General features: G+C 43.4%; 1 protein-coding gene across 1 annotated transcript in view; it reads right to left on the bottom strand.

The window, feature by feature from the left end:
* Positions 1 to 19,503, bottom strand: part of MFSD4A (major facilitator superfamily domain containing 4A) — a 61,841-nt gene that overhangs the window by 13,077 nt on the left and 29,261 nt on the right. Inside the window, exon 3 of the mRNA XM_054979143.1 lies at positions 19,250 to 19,489. Within this exon, the coding sequence (XP_054835118.1) occupies positions 19,250 to 19,489 (240 nt within the window). The remainder of the gene's footprint in view (positions 1 to 19,249; positions 19,490 to 19,503) is intronic.

The following is a 19,503-nucleotide window of genomic DNA, read 5'->3' as shown; positions in this document are numbered from 1 at the left end:
AACCCCGTTGACTTATCCTATGTGTTATGTCTATCTCACACCCACACCCACATGTATAGATTTGCCAATAGTGTTTTTGTAGCCAGCACTGTTTTCTTTGTTCTTTTCTTCTGTTTTGAGTTTTTATTTTTTCTGTTTCACACTAATAAAATATTTTCAATTTTTTAAAAAAGAATCCTGGACCAATGGAATTCAGGGAAGCAAGGACAGAAAGACAAAGAAAGTAATGTAATAAGGTGCCCCAAGAGGTAGAAAACATTATGTGAAAGATTGAGCTCTTACTGTTAAGAATTTGAGAATAAAACTGAGGTCATCATGAAAATGAAAGAGATTAAAAAGCCTGTCTGCCAGGATTTCCATATTCTTCTGCACCAGAGGCTCTGGTGCCTTTAACAGCTATATGTTTGCTCACTGTTCTATTCTACTGTTTCCCCATGAAACTATGCACAAAGTGTTGGACAATACAGGAAGAAATGGGATAAAATACAGCAAGAAAAACTCATTATGTGGAGGGTGCCCTGTTGTCGCTGCTCCAGGCACTTTGCTTTCTAAGAGAAATGTTTCCTAGCATTGCTTGTTAATTTTTGCAGGTGATCTGTTAGAGAAGAAACTACTGTAGCACAATACTTTTTAAATTTGACCAACTAAAACAACGCAACATAGCAAGCAGATGTTCATGATCACCAGAATGTAAGGGATGGGGGGAGAAGGAAAAAGGTGTTGCTGGGTTGAACACTCCCCCGTTCAATTTGCAATATCTTAAAATGGAACAGAGGAGGTATCGCTTGGAATAAATTTAGACCATGCTTGGTGCAAAAAAAAAAAAAAAGATTCCTCCAAAAGCTACTGGGATAAAGGAGCAATGGGTGTTCTCCCTTTGAAAACATTAAAGCCAGAAGTTGCTTTGATCCATCTCTAGCACCGATAGCAAGGCAGGATTCCCATTATCTTTTAGCTGGTCTTAATAAAAGGCTACTATTGATTTAAGATTTGTTAAAATTATAGGCTCAGCGCAGTTCATTTTTTTTTATCAGCTTAGTAGGGGGAAAGAGCTTATGACTTAAGCCAACTTCCCTTAACTTATTTATTTAGCATATTTTTATCATGCTCTTGCTTAAGGTAGTGTACATTGTGGTATATTTTATTGTATATCTCTATGTATGTAATGGAACAGTCTGTTCCTCCCCTAATATCTGTGTGATTTAGTTTAGTCCTATTGGGTAGAGCTTTCAGTTTCCAGTTTTGTATGTTAGCTGAAGTTGTTGGTTGCTGGAGTTGTCTCCTTGCAGATAAATGGCGGATGTTTTGAGCCAGCTTGTCTCTGCTGACTGGACCTGAGCATGGGTGCCTGAGTGAGTACTCTAGCCAGGGAACCCACAACAAAAGGGGGACATCACATGGTGTCAGAAGTTGGTCTGTATCTCCTTGGGGTTTCCAGTGCTGAATAGGAAGGTTCCCGATTGCATCCTTTGTACAGCAATGGAGCATTTCAAGCCTCCATTCAGACTTACCCTTTGTGAGGAATTTAGGGGAGAACTGGGGGAGATGGGGACAGCAGTTGAAACTGTACCTTGAAATCACCAAGGCTGATAAAGAATCTGAGGATTATAAGATTGCAGTCTTACTTCACTGCATAGGAGACAAAGCCCTTGAAGTTTACAATAATTTGCAAGATGTGTTATCACATCCTGACGAGACCCTGGCAGAGGTTTTAATAGCTTTCCAAACCTACTGTGAACCCAGAAAGAACCCTGTGTTGGAGATATACCAGTTCTGGCAATTACAATATAATGAGGCTGCTGGAAGAGATAATTTTGTCACTGAGCTTAGACAAAAAGCACAGCATTATGACTTTGGTCTTTCTCAGGATCTCGTGTTAAGGGATAAGATTGTATTTAGTGTAACTGATAGCAAACTCCTGGAGAAACTCCTTGAAAACCCTGATCTCACCCTCCAGCAGGCAACTGATATGTGCAGAACAAAAGCTCTTACAAGTGCCCAGGCCAGAGCTATGTCTGCAGATACAACATTGCATGCTGCGGAGCAAAAGCAAAACTGTTCCAGTTCCTTGAAACACGCATGCAAGCCTCCAGCCTTCCAACACAAATTCCTGCCCCAGCTAAACTGCAGAAGATTCACAACAAATGTGGGAACACACACAAGCCTAGACAGCGTCTAGCCTTTGGAGTTACTTGTTACAAACGCTCATGGCACAGTACTGTAACAATAGCAGGTCTCCCAGTCTCTTTTAAACTGGACAGTGGAGCTGAAGTGAACACCATCCCTGCTACAGTGGCTAAAGCTTTGATGGGAAAAGTGCATCTTATGCAAACCCCAGTCACGCTTGTTGCTTTTGGAGGTGCCCACATAAAACCATTAGAGGCGATTGTGGCTCATTGCAGAGCAGGTCCCAGTAAAGCCCAGCTGACCTTATATGTGATTGATAATGAGGATCCTCCGATTTGGTTTCGTTTTCCCGGCCATGTCGGACGCTCCTCTCCGCAGGTCCGGGAGGAAGCGCCCGAGCAGCCTGACCGGGTGGTTGGCCCACGAGGGTTAACCCCCAGGACTCCCAGTGAGGGGGTCAGGGTCCAGAGTGCCGCGGGAAGAGCCCCCTGAAGTCGATGCAGGGGGTAAATTGCCCGTTTGCTCCTACGGAGGCTGGTAGACTTGCGCAGCACATCGCGTGCTGCCGGGCCATGGAGAACGGCAACAAGCAGATTTAAGGTGAAAACCTGGAAGTAAGCAAATCCCTTCTGTTATTCTAAGCGTATGCAAAGGATTGGTGGGAGTTGAAGCTAAGAAGGTTCGGATATCTTCCCCTTCATTGAGTTTTGGAACTTAGTTGGCGGACTCCCCCGCCCCCCCCCTAAGATGGCGACGAAAAAGCAGAGCCCTGCTCTGGGCAAATCTGTTTCGGCTGCTTTGCAGGGGAAAGGAGAGTCTCTTGAAGAGGTGGTTAAGCGGTCGGTCGTTGAAGCTATGAAGCCCTTTGCTGATAAGCTAAATGAAATCGGTCAAAGGGTTGGTTCAGTTGAAAACGAGGTGAAAACCATTAAAGACGTAGTGTCTGGGGCAGAGCAGTCTGCGCGGGAAAACGCAGTACTCATGAAAGCAACAAACAAAGAAGTAAAGCTTTTGGAGAATCAATTGATAGGGTTACAAGTGGATCGTGCTCAGACGGTATTGCGTCTTCAGAATGTGAAGGAGGAGGAGAGTGAAAACTTAAAGGATTTGGTGTCGGAACTTTTGGCGTCATTTGCAAAGGCAACTAAAGAAGAATTAAAAAGCGATATTCTGGAAGTCCGCCGGACATCTTCAAAATATGCAACGAAGCGTCAGCTGCCTCGCGAGATTATTATTGACTTTTCATCTAAGAAGACTCGGGACACCATCTTATATAATTCGTACAATGTGGACTTGGACTTTCTGGGTAACAAGGTTAAGATATTGAAGGACGTTCCAATTTTGGCTCGGAAAAGAAGATTCAAATATAAAAGGTTTGCAGCTCTTCTGAGGAAGCGTGAAATAAAATACAAATGGTTATTTCCGGAAGGCATCTGGTTCAGTTATAAAGACCAAGCCTACAAGATAATATCGGAAGCACAGCTGAGGGACTTTGTGTTTAATCATCAAGAGTTTCAGCAAGGAGAAGATTTAGGATCTGAAGGGGGAAATGGGGAGGAGGGAGTGAGCGCTGCTACTGTAGCTGTTCAGAGAGAGCTGCGACCGAGATGCAGGGGGGGGGGGGAAGAAGACCTGATCCTGACTGTAGTTTGTACTTTATAAGATCTACCAATCTAATAGCATATTAGAAAGTTTAACTTTAAATAATTGTATTATGAAGGGAATGCAATACTTGTAGATGTAGTGTGTGTTTTTTATATGTTGTTTCTTCCCTTTCCCCCTGTTCCCTTTTTCCCTTCTTTGTAGTTTTTGTGGCTAGTAATTAAAAATAAAAATTTAGATAATGAGGATCCTCCCTTGCTTGGAAGAGATGCCTGCATCCATCTGGATCTTCTCTGGCAAGTCCACTTGTTAACCCATATAGTACCTGATCCGAGAGATGACCTCCTTAGACACTCCTTGGATCAATTTCCTGGCACTCACCACATCTTTCTAGACTCAACAATCCCTCCAGTTGTCCATGGGTGTGGAAAGATCCCCTACTCCACTGAACAAGTTGAAGGACACAATTCACCAACTGGAAGCATAAGGTGTCATCACAAAAATTACAAAGACCTCCACTCCTTGGGTCAGTAGCCTAGTGATCACACAAAAAGAGTAATGGTTCTCTACGGATTTGTCTTGATCTGCGTGATCTTAACAAGACAATGTTGAGGCAACATTTCTCTATTCCCACTGTTGAAGATGTCAAGAAAAACTTGGCTAGGAAGAAGCTGTTTACCATCCTAGATGAAAAGAATGGCTATTGGCAGGTAAGACTGGACAAAGAATCAGCCGAAGTGTGTACCTTTAACACCCCAAGGGGAAGATGCCACTTTAAGAGACTCCCTTTGGGTATATGGTCAGCAAATGAGGTATTTCAGCAGAAAAATTATGAATGTTTTGTGACATCCCAAGTGTTCATATTATTGCAGATGACATGATCATCGCAGCAGTAGACAAAGAGGAACACAACACCATTTTAAAGCATGTTCTCCAGAGAGCATGACAAAAGGATGTAAAGTTCAACAAGGATAAGATACAGTTCCTGGTAGAAGAGGTCAAGTATATGGCCTACGTGTTTTCCAAAGATGGCATGCAACCAGATGACAACAAAGTGGAAGCTATCATCAAAATGCCCACATCTGTGGACAAGGAAGGTCTTCAGAGATTTTTAGGTATTATACAATACCTGGCCCAATATATATCAAATGAATCAGGTTTGACTGCATCTCTGCGAGCCCTGTTGAGAAACGATGCACTTTGGCAATGGGGGCCTGAACAGCAGGAAGCCTTAAACAGTCTCAAACAACCTACCATGACTGCTCCAGTACTCTGATACTTTGATCCAGGAGAACAATTAGAGATACAAGCAGATACGTCTAAAGGTAGTTTGAGAGCATCTTTGTTCCAACAGAAGCAACCTATTGCTTACATTTCAAGAGCACTGACACAGGTCGAGTGAAACTATGCACAAATCGAAAAGGCACTTCTAGCAATTCTCTTTGCTAGAATGACTAAATTCCACCAATACGTGTTTGGTATCCAAGTGATAGTCCAGTCAGACCCTAAACCCCTGGAAGCAATTTTTGCCAAGCCTATTGGGAAGGCTCCAGCACAAAGGATGCTGTTACAACGCCAAAAATATGACATCTGGATTGCTTACACTAAGGCCAAAGATATGCTGGTGGCAGACACTCTTTCCAGAGCTACCCCCACTCCCTCTGCCCTCTACGCCTGATCCCATTTATGAGGACAAAGTAATTTATACTTTGGTGGATACTGAACCACTTAGTGATTCCTTGTTAAAGCAGCTGCAAGACCACACAAGGACAGACCATGAATTACAGGCTCTCAGAACCCTGCATCTTCAAGGATAGCCACATCAAAAGCAAGCCAAACTAGATCTTATTGGCCTCTTAGGGATCAAATCAGGATTGAAAATGACTTACTCATGTTTGGCCCTAAAATATTGATTCTCCAAGTAGCATGGTCTCACATGCTGGCCCTGTTTCACTCTCCCCATCAAAGTATGCAGAGGTTGAAAGCACGGGTTCGTCAAATCATGTACTGGCCTAACATGAATGCTCACATAGAGCAACGGGCTGAACATTGTGCACCATATCAGGAATATTAGCCTAGCAATTGCAAGGAGCCAATGATCTCCCATGAGATCCTAGAATTGCCCGGGTTCAAGTTGGCAACTGACATTTTTGACCTCAATGGCCAGTTCTACCTTATAGTTGTTGACTATTATTCCAAATAGCCTGAGGTTCTGCTACTACCTGAGAAGATAGCTGACATGGTTATGGCCAAGATGAAATCATTATTCACTCACCATGGTGTTCCGAAAGAGCTCATTTGTGACCATGTCCCATTTGCAAGTTCAGCGATGAAACATTTTGCATCTGAATGGGGTATCTCCATTACTCTCTCCAGTCCTGGCTATCCCCAGTTCAATGGTCAGGCTAAATGCATGGATCAAACCATCCAACACATGTTCAAAAAAGCTTTATTAGATGAGTCCTTCATTTGACCTTACTCAACTTAAGGAACACGCCTGTTTCAGGTCTAGCGCATGCTCCCACACAGCTCCTTATGGGGCTTTTACACATCGGCAGCTTAAACACCCAGACTGCCGTCAGCAGTTCCACAGAAGTTGAAGGCCCTTCAGTGTCAACAAAGGGCCTGCTATGACAAACAGACCATATCCCTTTTACCCTTGCAGGAGGGGGAGTATGTGTGGATGCAGATATGTAAGGAATGGGCACCAGCATTGGTCACAGGAAAGAGGACTGAACCACATTCTTATACTGTTGAAACACCAAATGGAAACATGTATAGGAGGAATAGGAGACATGTAAGAAAAGATTGTTCCTCTTCACCTCCAGAATCTGCTGCTGTGCCTGATGATACCATCACAGAACAAATCTCGGCTGATGTTCTAGACCTGCCTGGAGAAGAGAATCATAGCCCTCCAGATGAGCTCCCAGTGCCTGTTGACTTCCCCCCAGCTGAAGGTGTACAAACAAAAAGCGGGTGGGTGGTCAGGTTGCCTGCTAGATTTAAAGACTATGTGGTGGGTTAGTGGTAAAGGCACACCTCAACGGTGAGTCAAGTGCTAGCGATCTCTGACTCCATGTTTTTGTAGTATTTGGGTTGTACCAACCACACCAAAGTAAAGAAGGGGGATGTGGTATATTTCTTGTATAAATATATGTATGTAATGGAACAGTCTGCTCCTCCCCTAATATCTGTGTGAATTAGTTTGGTCCTATTGGGTGGAGCTCTCAGGTTCCTGTTTTGTATGTTAGCTGAAGTTGTTGGTTGCTGGAGTTGTCTCCTTGCAGATAAATGGCTGATGTTTTGAGCCAGCTTGTCTCTGCTGAGTGGACCTGAGAATGGGTGCCTGAGTGAGTACTCTAGCCAGGGAACCCACAACAAAAGGGGGACATCACATACATTGTCCTGCATCCTTCCATTTTGTCCTCACATAACAACCATGTGAGTTCAGTTAGGCTGAGAACGCACAACTGGCCCAGGTTCACCTCCCAAGTTTCCATGGCACAGTGCGGATTTTAACTGGGGTCTCCCAGAACCTAGTCTGAAACGTTAATCACTACATCACACTGGCTCTCTCAAGGTTATTTTATTTTGGTTTTAACTGTAGAAGTTTTCAATCTACTATTGTAAGCTGCCTTGAATTAGGAGGAAAGGCAGGCTAAAACGTTTAAATGAATAGACAGACAGAGAGATGGCACAGGTGATAGACCATCCCTGATCAGAGGTGCAGCGGCAGAGGCAGCTGATATTCTGACCAGCAGGGGGCCTGCTGCAAGTCAGGAGAACAGAGGACAAAGCGGCAGTGCAGAACTAACACAGATGACTGCACTAGCACTGCAAAGGTATGGGCCATCGTCACATGGCCATAAATTTAGCGCCAAACTAGCGCCATCTCCCGCTGAATGCTCACCTTATTCCGGCTCTCTTGCGGTTTCGTCATTCTCCCCAATTCACGCTTTGTGACTCTTTATGTCGTCCTTATCCACTTCCATGTGAATGCCCTGGATCGACTATGAACGCTTTTCAACACCAAAATGCTCACTCTCCCCGATCATCTGTCTCACCTAACACTGATTCTCCTGCCCTACACTCCCACAAGCCGCAGCACAACCCACAATTAAGCCTCAAAGTAATTTTTTTTTAAATGCCAGCCTTATAGCGCTATAGTGCTATAGCACTCTTCTGCCATGGGCGGGAAACCTCTGCTACCTATCACAGTTGACTTTTGGGTTGGCCCAGCACAACTTTGGTATAATAGAAGAGTGATATAGCGCAAATATGCGAAAAAAATAAAAAAAGGGCGGGATTTTTAGGGCCTCGTTTCCAGAGGCACTTTGACTGACCGTCAAATTGCGCTTTTCCCTTTTAATGTGACTGATTGGAAGTGCAAGCAGTCATCAAAAGATGGGAGAATCCGTTCTAATAACGATAACAGAAGAAACGATTTCTAGTGCAAAACTGACGAAATAAGGGCCCGTGTGACGACAGCCATGGTCTGGATGGTGCTGAATGCAAAAATGCATTAGACTGCCATGGTAAGGAAAAACTGCTGCAGGTACTCAAGTTCATCCTCACAACCTGTTTCAGGCATCAAGACTCAGGGCTGGTGCGTGGTACTTGAGAGTTCTAAGCAACAAACGTGACTGAGCACATATGGACTGTGTTCCCTTTCTTGCTGCAGATGCGCATCTGGGACTAGAGAATGAGGCTTCCACTCAGAGGAGTGGAAAGATAAACCTCACTTTGCAGAAGCTGAACAATTAATGAACTAGTCCCTTCCATGGTCTTTCCTCCCATCCCCTCCGAGTGTTCTTTTATAGACCCAACTGCACAAGTCTCATTTTCCTGTGACTTTCCCCTTTTGTTTTACCTTTTCAAACAAAAAGAAAGAAGCTGAACAGTACTGATGAGCCTATTTGGCTTCTGTGGCTTGATTCGTCTGCCAAGATACACAGAGGTAGGGCCAAGGGGTTTTATTACAGGATCTTACTACTTGGCATGCTTTGCTTTAGGGTTAACCTACTGGTATTCTGTTTAATGAGAGGCCCTGGCACAGGGCTTGCCGGCATAAGCAAGCCTAAACAAACAGCAAAATCAAAATTGTTTCATGGCTACATGCCCTGCCCGCAGTCGTAAGCAGAGGCTAGCTTTTGCATTGACGTAGCACTTGTTGAAAGCTAACTGTACAAGGTAGGCAGGTCTTGTCCAACACTACAGCGTTTTCACACTTGGATATTCCTCCTTTGTGCTCAATGAGGGGGTTCCTCAGACAACTTTTCACATGGAAACATAAGCCCTCTTCAGAGGCTAGATTTGGAGATATCCAACTGCACATATTGGTATTGTATCCAATCTGTCACCCTCCCAATATGCATGCTCACGGTTGCTTCTGAATGGGACACTACACACATTTTCTGCTTTGGTGTAGCATGTACTGAATATGCACAGTGCCCCACTCTTGATGAAATGGTGACTCTGCATATTGGAAAGAAAGTGGGTGGCGTGCACTTCCAGTCTGAAAAGAGTTATTGACTTTCCCCTTTCACTTCTGGCACACTTTCACACTGAGGCTTATTCCCATATCCAGTACTGGATGTAATTTTAAACCACCAGTCATGTCAGACCAGGCATATGGGACATGATCAATCAATGGATGCAGGATGCTAAACACACTCCCAGTTTAAGGGTGAGCCCTGGCTGCATTCCTTTTTCAGGCCATCTGCTTCTGATCTTCAGAAGGAGAAATAGTACTGCATATGCTCTGTGATTTGTCAGTTTTTGTTCTCATTCAGTGTTCCATCTTTGAACACAGAACAATGTTGGTGGATTGAGAGGGAATGGAATCAAGTTTGTGAGCCCTGCCTGGATTTGCCTCCCACCTGTGTGTGTTTGTCACAACACAGCAGCACCTACATACTGAGCCTGTGTGCATACAATCTGCTTGCATGTAGGTGCTGCTGTGCCTCCAATTGGGGTGGGGGGGCATGCATTCAATCCTGTTCTTGTGTGGCTCGTAGAAGGCTACAGTGTCCAAGAGAACACTCATACCTTGTTAAAATAGGTGCAAATCATTTTTTTCATTTGGCTGTCCACAAGTCTTGCACAGCCCTTCCTCCTACCCCCACCATTACTGTAATCAATCCTTACCATCTCTTAAATGCCATCCTCTCATCTCAAAGTCTCCCCACCAAGATTTTGGGTACATTCTTCTGCAGACTGCACACAATTTGTCAGGTTTGCATGGCTATTATTATTGCATCCAGGTTATTTTAGCAAAATGCAATTCTTATCTTTTGGACGGGGAGGGACAGGGGAAGAAACACATACAGTTTAGGACCAGGAAAGCTTTAAAGAAAAGTGAAGCGGAGCCAAACCAATCAAAACACAAGACAAAGACAAAGGTATCAGAAACTCTACTGGTTTTTCAAGCTACACTTTCTACTTGAGTGGAATATACATCTTGTGTCAATTGAGAAGGGCAGTCAGTTGCATAAAGCAGTGCTGTACTGCACACGGAAACAGCAACCAAAGGAACAGGCCCCGATACCTGTAAAATGCTGCAATCAATCAAGAAGATTCAGAGGGTCTTCTTACATAATTATGGAATAACATTATTCACAATGAACAAAGAAAAGATCATAAGGCCCAACAGGACCTTTGTAACAGTTTTTCTAGACAGCTTTTACCCTGAGCCCTTTTACCCAGAGGCCCTCGGCAACTGATGTAGCAGCATTCAGCTGATTTTACACTGTACTCAAGTACAAGAAGTTGCATGAAGGGATTCATTCTTTGTATTTCCTTGTGCAGGCTACATTTTTATAAGACACGCCTGACTCCATTAATCTATGGGAGCAAATGTGTTGGAGTCATCTCCTCACAGAATTCGTCTACCCTAAGGGTCAGACATTTTGGTGCTTTATTACAGTAAACATCTAATTAAGCAGGAAGCACAGATAGTAAATGAAGCAATTTACAGAAAAAGGAAATCTAGCAGGATTTCACTACAGAAAACAGTGCTAGCTAGAGTTAACGTACATTCTGTTGGACATCCCCAGCAGCTCCTTGATTGAGGGATGGGTCAGTCTTTGCCCCCCACTGAGTAAGCTTAACCTCATTCCCCTGAGATTCCCAGGAGTTGACTAAACTGATGAAGACTAAGCCAAGGGGACACAGCTGCACGCTCCTATAGTTTGAATTGCAGACTGGGAGCCTTCCTTTGTTTGCACCAATGGCATTGGGGAGGGCACTCTGCAGTTTCCCACCACAAATCAATTCACCAATAATATTTCCAGTTATGGATCAGAAGCTTTCTCTCCACACCCCTCAACGTGGTGTTTGGGCAATTTGGTTCTTGGTGCCAGAGACCAATGCAGGGTCTTTCAGCAGTGGAATGGTGAGAACAAGTGGATGTTTCAGTGCCCCTGCCTTAGGTTCTCCCTAGTCATGCATCACACTGTAAGTGCCACATCTTCCCCTGGAGTGCAGCTGGGGATCTGATTAACCTTACTAACAAGTCAACTTATACGTTAGAATGAGCACCATTCATAACAGTCCAGTGTACAGTTCTAATAAGCATGTGAAGCCTTGCCTGGTTAAGCAGGCTTGGGTCTAGCCAGTGCCTAAATAAGAGACCTCACAGGAAACTTCTGTATTCCCCTTCAATTCCTATAAAAGGGGCAACATAAATGCAATCAATACTAATCTCCTAGCATCACAGGTACTTTGCTCTTAGGAGAAAAGCCCAGATAACACGCTCCACTGGGTCTTGTTCATTTCACATCTAACAGATTTAGAACTAAACAGCCATATTTCTAAAGCCTGAAAATTTTCAAAATGGCCCTTGTTGTCTACTACATCACAATAATCACAACTTAAAACTAGAACATTTGAGATCAAAGCTGGCTTTTAGCCTCCTTTTGAAAACTGCTCTCAAAAGTTTTCCTTGACTTGCAAGTATGTCCTCTCCACTACCCCTTACCCAACTCTCAGTCATGTTGGAGCTGACATTATTTATCCATGTAATGCAGGGAGGGGTGTGTTTGTGTGTGTGTACCCTTTTAGTTCTGCAGATCATGATATATGCTTCTTCCCAAATTTTCCTCCACTTTTGAAGTCCTTTGTCACAACAGGTAAGAACTACATTACCTGGATTGTGTGCCCTTAACTGGAGGCAGCGTTACAGCAATTGCTCAAGACAGCGATCCTGTTGCCATTATCAAAACGTGACTATGGAAGCACACCACGGTTATTAAAAACTATTGTCTTTGACTTCCTGATTTACCAGCTCATTGAATCTGGAAGTGAATTGCCTGGAGGATGACAGCAACTGGGTTAATCTTGAAGAATCTCACAAAGTCCTGTTTCTGCTGGCCACATTTACAATTCCAGGAAAACCTTTAGGAGCAAGTCTCCAAAATGAAGCTGAAGGATTTGTCTCGAATGCTTTTTTGTATGGTTGTGGATGTTTGAGAGGTACCTCTGCTGAAATTTCAGCTATTCAGATAGACTGCTGCAGCTGTCACACAAGCAACCTGCTATCCAATGAAACACATCTCTGATGTTCTCCTTCCCCATTAGCAGCATTAGTCACTGAATGTGCTTTATTGTTTTTGGCCCTTTGCCAGCAGCCTAGGAGAAGCTGCAACAGATCCAGTCTGCCTGATCCACTTTGCTTTCTAAGCTGCTTTCTGACTTTTCATTTACCATTTTGAAAACATGCTTAATTAAAGCACATTATCATTGTCAACATATTTTCTTTTGATCCTATTTTTGGATCAAGTTGAGCCCTGGGGAGAGACCCTGATTGCCACATCCTAGTTCTACCACTATAGGTGTAGACAAATGGACATAGCTTGAGCAATCAGTGTAGAACTGGGAAGGCCCATGCTGCTCCCACTCATTCTGCCTTGGCTTCCAAACTGGAGAGCTTTTTTGGGGGGGGGGAGCTTCCACACAAGGCTGTTGTAATAGTTCTGTTTCTGTGTTTTCTCTGCCCTCAATATGCTTTCTCAAACCTACTTTACTGTGAACTTACTGCAAAGCACACAGTCTACATGCTTTTGCATGCCACCTGGAAGGAATGGTGCACATGTTCCTACCCTGTAAAAGTTCCGCCCAAATCAATGCCATTTTCCTGCCATCAGTCTCTAGCAGGTGCCACTTTCCTATATTGGCACTGGAGGCCTTTAAAAAAACTACAGTAATCATATCACTATCATATCTAATTCTGAACACGGCCAAAAATGCAAATTGAAAAATGCACAAAATAAGGCTATGTACAGATGGGGATATTTTTCTACAGACTTGGGAGCAGCCAGGCTCATAGAAAATACAAAAAGTTTTAAAAGAACAAGAGCAGTGTTAAAATTTCCCAAAACGAGTTTCACAGTTCGCTACCCTGTAATGATCTTCTGCCCTTTCTCTATTTCAAATCTTAAAAGGACCTTTATAGGCCTTGCATGAAGAAAAGAACAAAACAGGGAGACGGCCGGTCGCCTAGGAACCGTCAGGACCAAACCTCCAAGAGCCAATGCAGAGCTGCTGTGTTACAGGCGTGGAAGGGAAAAGTCAGAACAAAGACAAGAGAAAAGTGCACAGAAAACACACACGTGTGGAAGATCTGTCATTGACATGCATGCTTTTGCATTTGCAGCAGCAATAAAAACAACATGAAGAATTTTTGCTGTGTGGGAAAAGTCCTCGATTCAAACCCCTGCTCATCTATGAAGCTTGCTGGGTGTCCCTGGGCCAGTCACTCACTTAGCCCAGCCCACTTCACAGGGTTGTTTTGAAGACAAAAATGGAGGAGAAAATAACTATGCTGCCTTGAGCTCAAAGGGCAGGATAAAAATTAGAGTCATAGACAGAGAACTGGATATAGATCTGCACATTCTCTCTTTGGACAAATTTACACAATTCCAACCTGAATTCAGCCCAAGAACATTTCAGTTCTTCTTGCTTCTAGGAGCAGTCAGTCTTGCAGAGGGCTCATTGGCTGGCCTCTGTGTCAATCAACATCCCCTGGCTCTCCAGTGTCTCATCTAGCTGTGCGGGGTACTGATTAGCTGGCCCCTGCCATTCTCTTCATTGACCACAACAATGTTTCAAGTTTAATTTTTTATGCCACCATTGCATTCTTGTTATTTAAAAGTGCTAAATAAATATTCAAACACATAAGCACAACATATGCCCAAACCCTGTTTGGAGCAAACTGGGAGGGACAAAAACCCAGACTGGAACCAGGTGGTGGTGGAGAATGCCCTCAAGTCAGAGTGGACTTATGGCAACCCCTGGTGGGGTTTTCATGGCAAAGGACTAACAGAGGTGGTTTGCCATTGCCTGCCTCTGCAACCTAGTCTTCATTGGAGGTCTCCCATCCAAGGCTGACCCTGCTTAGCTTCTGAGTTCTGATGAGATCTGGCTTATCTGGGGTATCCAGGTCAGGGTACTGGAACCAGAACCAGATTCATTAACCAATACAGGCATGAGATCGGGGTGATGCAGAGCTTATCCCACAGCAGCAGCAGCAGCAGCAGCAACAAAAGCACCTCCAAGAGGAGCATCTGTTTTCAGTCTGCTTTAGAGAATTGCTACTCATATCGTTACTCTCTATCACCAGACTCATTAGTTACAAAAGAAGGTTCTTCCTTTCTTTCAGCAAAGTACATGCATTTCTCCTGTTCCCACCAATGCCATATGTTTTGCTTGACTACATCAGAACTGGTAAGTCAGTAAGCTGTTCTAATATTTCCAAAGCACAGTTGAAAACAGAAGTTCCAACACCCACCCAAGGGCTAGAATGCCTTGCAGAGGCTGGAGTGTGCTAAAAATTGTGCGAGTAATTTTGCAGGAGAGATCTTTAAAAGGAGGAGGTTAATGAGGTCAGAGGAGAGCATCCAAATGAATCCTCCTTGAAATTAAACTTTGCCCAAAATCTCCCAGGAGAAGCTATGGCACTTTCACAGTTGTTGTTGGCTGTAATTCGGTGACACTAACCTACCCCAAGTGCCCACTTTATAAAACAGAGAAACAGATATCTTCATCTGTAATATTATTTATAATTATTGGTTACCTTGTCTCTGATACTCTCAATGAGGCTTATATAGGATTCCCAAGCAGGCCCCATCAAGGCACCTTTCAGGGCCAGAGTAGGTTTACCATTTGACCTCCTATAGCAGGCAAGCTATACTGGAATGTACTTCTTTTAACAAGCTCTGTGTGGTCCAACATAAGTTGTGAGAAATGGCCCAAATGGATTCAAAATTATGCAAAGTTGGGAGCTCCTGCCTCCCCCCCCAAGCCGTCTTCCTGTACAAAAATAGAGTTCATGGGGGGGGAGGGGGGTTACTTTGCTGACTTTACTGCTCCACATGTAGAATCTGTGCACAGTGGCACAGGCTGCTTCCTGCCAAAACCAACTGCCTCATTTCACTCCATTGTACAGCCAGCCATGAAAGTCGCAAAGGCAGAAACCTATGAAGGAAAACTCAGCAGGGCAACTAGTTCAAGCTTTCACTCATGAAATAAAAGCTTAAATGTCCCCATGAAGAGAAGCGGGATCAGTTCACTCAACATCCTTGGTTACAGCAAACAATTCAATATTCTTGACAAAAACAAAAGCCACATATATGATGCCTCACAGTCCTCAGAGATGAGTGAAGTACCCGCATATAAAATTTCCTAGTCAATACAAATTTCCAAAGAGCTGGCCCTGGGTTTTCTCCAAGAGATATTTAAATGCCTGTTTACTTTAAAAGCACTTTGATAGGCTTCTTCATAGATAATGGAATCCCTACCAAAAGGGTCACCTGTAAAAAGCTGATTATGTTTTTCTGTACAGATTCACAGACAAGACTGCAGTGATCTTTGGTGCTCATTTTTAGCCAACACTACTGCTTACCAGGACAGCAATGGAAATATGAATATCCCTCCACATAACTTGGACAGCTAGCTGTCTTGGCTATTTTTTAAAAAATGGTGTTTAGGACAATCCTGTTGTCCTTACTCCTGAATAGACACTGACATTATTCTCACCTATTCTCTATCATTCCTTGGAGTTAAATCTGAGCTTTTATGAAACATATTCAAGGTAGTGACATAATAAAATTCTTAAATAACAGTTTTCTCCCCATCCCCGCCTCTTGCTTAAGCTTCATGTTCACAGTACAACTGGAAGTTTGAGTCTGGAAACAATTCCTTCTATTCTGTTTCAAAGGGATCTTTTCATGGATAACTTTAACTCAACATCATCAGTAACTGGTTTGACATACCAGTTTTAATGAACGCATGCTGCTGTCAGTCTCTGCCCACTGAGAGACAGTCTTGACTTTGTTCTCCAAGAATGAGCTAAGTAATTCAGGGATTCTTTGTAGCTCAGAAAGCTATTTTATGTTTCTTTTTAGCATGCTTGTGAAAATATGTTTTGTTTTCTGGAATAAAGTTTTCGTTAGCTTCTTAAGTTATTCAAAGGTCTAGCCAAACCACAAAGCCAGATTATTGAACTGTATTAACACCTGATATAATTTATAGGACAGGTAGGTTGGAAACCCACCTGGTTTAAATAAAAAAGATGTGCAAAAAGCTCTGTTAGCTTAATTCATAACTGGCTGCAAACCTACAGAAACCTCTACCCAGCCTGGGTATGAAGAAAGAGTAGTGATGGCTAACAGTTATGCTCCAGACGCAAACCCTGTTATCTTAGATTTATTTGCTAGTATTAGACATTAATCTGGAGTGATCTTTTAGAAATACAAGCACAGACATTCATCAGGAGCAGTATCTAAATGCTAAAACCAATCTCTACTAACAACAGGCACTGGAGTAAGTACATCTGGTAAGTATATACTGTGTAATAGTTAAGACTAGCAAGAGCTTTAATCCACAATTTTTTAAAAAATCACTTGCGATGTTATGGAAAACAAGCACTGTACTGGTGGTGAGCCACACAGATCAATCCCTGTTTCTAATGACTCTTAGGATTAAGTTAGCCAGGTCCCCAACACCCCAAATATTGAGACTCATTTTTAGTTGTTTAGTACATTTGTATCTTGCCATTTTTCCAAAGAGCTCAGGGTGATGTACCTCATTCTCCCTGCCTCCATTTTATCTTCACAACAACACTGCAAAGTAGGCTAGACAGAAAGAGAGTGATGGCCCAAAGCCACCTGGCAAGTTTCATGCCAGAATGGGGATTGGACCCTCGGTCTCTCAGATCCTAGTTTGACACCCTGGTGATGCTGGGAGTGGAGGCGGGGAATGAGGAAGATCCTACTGGGCTACTGACAGCAAACTAGAAGCCAGCTGAAGTCCATCTACGCTTTCTTCTCCTCTTTCTGCAGGGATTTCTCCTGGGTGGGACCAGAGTCACAAACCTTTGGGTGCAAAGCAAAGGGCTCTTTATTCATGGTTTGCCACCTGGGACCAGCAGTAATCAGCTTAGTGGATCCAGTCCAGCTCAGATTTATTTGTGTTTTCTTTGCTTATTTTTTTGTCATTTGGAACATCTTTAGGACCCTCTTAGGACCTTCCAGGCAGAAAAGTGGCCTAAAAATAAGTTACCACAAGTAGGCATGCATGGAATGTCATAAAAGAGAATGTGAGTGTTAACCGATCTCCCCAAGGTTTCAATCTGCTGTCCCAAGGTCATGAGCTTCAACATTTGAGTTGCCAGACCAAATCCTGAGACCTGACCAGCCTACTTAGGATGCTGGATGGGGGACCAACTCATAATGCCTGGGCACTGGCACAGAGACACCAATACTACAGTCTGTGCTAGCAATAAAAGGTAGTCAGGAAGGAACAAATGCCAAGTTCCAGAACAATAATTTGACAACATTCACAGTTCATCTAAACTTTTGGTTTAATGGCTGAGATGAAACTGGCAAGAACTCATACGTTACTTTTATCATTGAGTAAGCTCGGTTGACTCTTTACTACTTTGATTTTGCTAATTCAGTTCAGAAACATGAATTGTTTGCACATAGGCTAAACTGGAGGGCCAGTTCATCATCAAATGGCAAAGCTTTACCAGAACAGTAGTACCTGATACTGTTGAGTCAGGAGGCTGGATGCTAAGCATCTTCACCTCTACCATCTCCACAGATTAAACACACACACACACAGGCTGTAGAAAACTGACATGTCCGCAAGGTATGTTCAGCCCTGCCTTCTCCCTGACTTGCTAGTCCTGCCCTCTCCCTGGCTTGCTAGCTTGCTAGCTTTCTGTGAGGCAGGTTTTGTTGTCTATTCAGACCTGAAGTGGTACAGTCCAGGAAAGTCTTCAGTTTCTGCTGATTTTGCAAGCTGATCTGTTACATTCTGAATCATTTGAAGGACAGACAGACATACACATACCCCTTTCAACAACAACACAGCACCATTACAGCTCCTGCTTTTTGGTAACATGGAATTGCATTAATGAGGGATCAATTTTTGAGAGAGTTCAGAAAGCTATGATGTAGGCCAGATACCACCTGACTGTCCCAGGTGAAAAATATGACTCAGATAAGAGCATCACAGTTGCCCAGCAAAGATCCATCCTTCTTTATGAGAACCTAGAGACCTGTTAAAACTACCTCTCATTTCAAGTAATACTCTGCAGGAAAATGCTCAAGTCGGTGTAACCACTGATTGTTAAATGGCAGAGAGAAACCTTGTTTGGTTAATATTTATACAGGTATTAACACAAAATGAAAACACCCAGAAGGGCTCTTATGCAGCCAGTTATGGCTTAATTGCAAGGTGGACATAAAGACTAATAACTGCACCAGAGAACGAGGAGGCAGAGACAGAATGCACTCAAGACTGAGAGGAGAGGATTTTATGTTCTACTTGTGTCCAGAAGGTTTTGCAGGGCAGGCAAACTGCAGTTTTGTTCATGACCAACAATTCCAGTAACCTTTCAGTCTCCTGGCAAAAAAGACAAGTGATAATCCTGGCAGAAATAACAGTCATTTTTTTAAAAATTAACTTTTAAATTTTTAAAATGTCATTTATACCCCTCCTTTCTCCCCAAGGGAGACCCAAAGCAGTTTACATTATGCTCCTCTCCTCCATTTTTCCTTACAACAAACCCTGTGAGGTAGGTTAGGCTGAGCGGTTTTCTGACTGGCCCAAGGCTGTCCAGAGAACTTCCACTGCAGAGCAGGGAACTGAACCTGGGTCACCCAGATCCTAGTCCATCATGCTAGGCACTGCACTGCACTGCACTGGCGGTCAATGGGGCTGCCCTTCTGATCTCTGGACCTGATGGGGGCCATCTGACCACCATGCAGTCAGTTTCACAACTATTTAGGATTTTTAAACAAATAAATTGACTAAACACGAGTGGGGTAGGAGTAATTTGGTGTCACACCAACAAATAATTTTAAAAATACAAATTGGATTTAAGGTCTTATTCCTGGAACAACATATTTGTAGAAATGTCTGTAATGAGGGGCTCCGAGCATGAAAACTTCCAGTGCTTCTCTTCAAGGACATTCACCTGTAAGGGTTTATTAGTCATTCAGATCACGTTACTTACATTGATCAAAGCCATAATCCAGAAGGCATAAGACACTCGTGTCACCACCAGTCCTTTTGTGGGCAGGTCATAGTGTGACAGGTTTCCAGGATGATGCGGGACCAGTGACTTTCGGATATGAGGGAGATTGCTGCTGCTGTTGACTGTGCCATTTGTCAAGATGCAGTTGGTGTCCGACAGAAAAGGGTCAGCTATCAGAGGGCTTAGCAGGGCACCAAAGCCCACAAAGAAATGGAGGGCCTGCACAAAAGAAC

This window comes from Eublepharis macularius, chromosome 5 (assembly GCF_028583425.1).
Source record: "Eublepharis macularius isolate TG4126 chromosome 5, MPM_Emac_v1.0, whole genome shotgun sequence".
Taxonomy (NCBI): domain Eukaryota; kingdom Metazoa; phylum Chordata; class Lepidosauria; order Squamata; family Eublepharidae; genus Eublepharis; species Eublepharis macularius.
The sequence above is the reverse complement of the archived record's forward strand: the minus strand, read 5'-3'. Positions and strand labels throughout refer to the sequence as shown.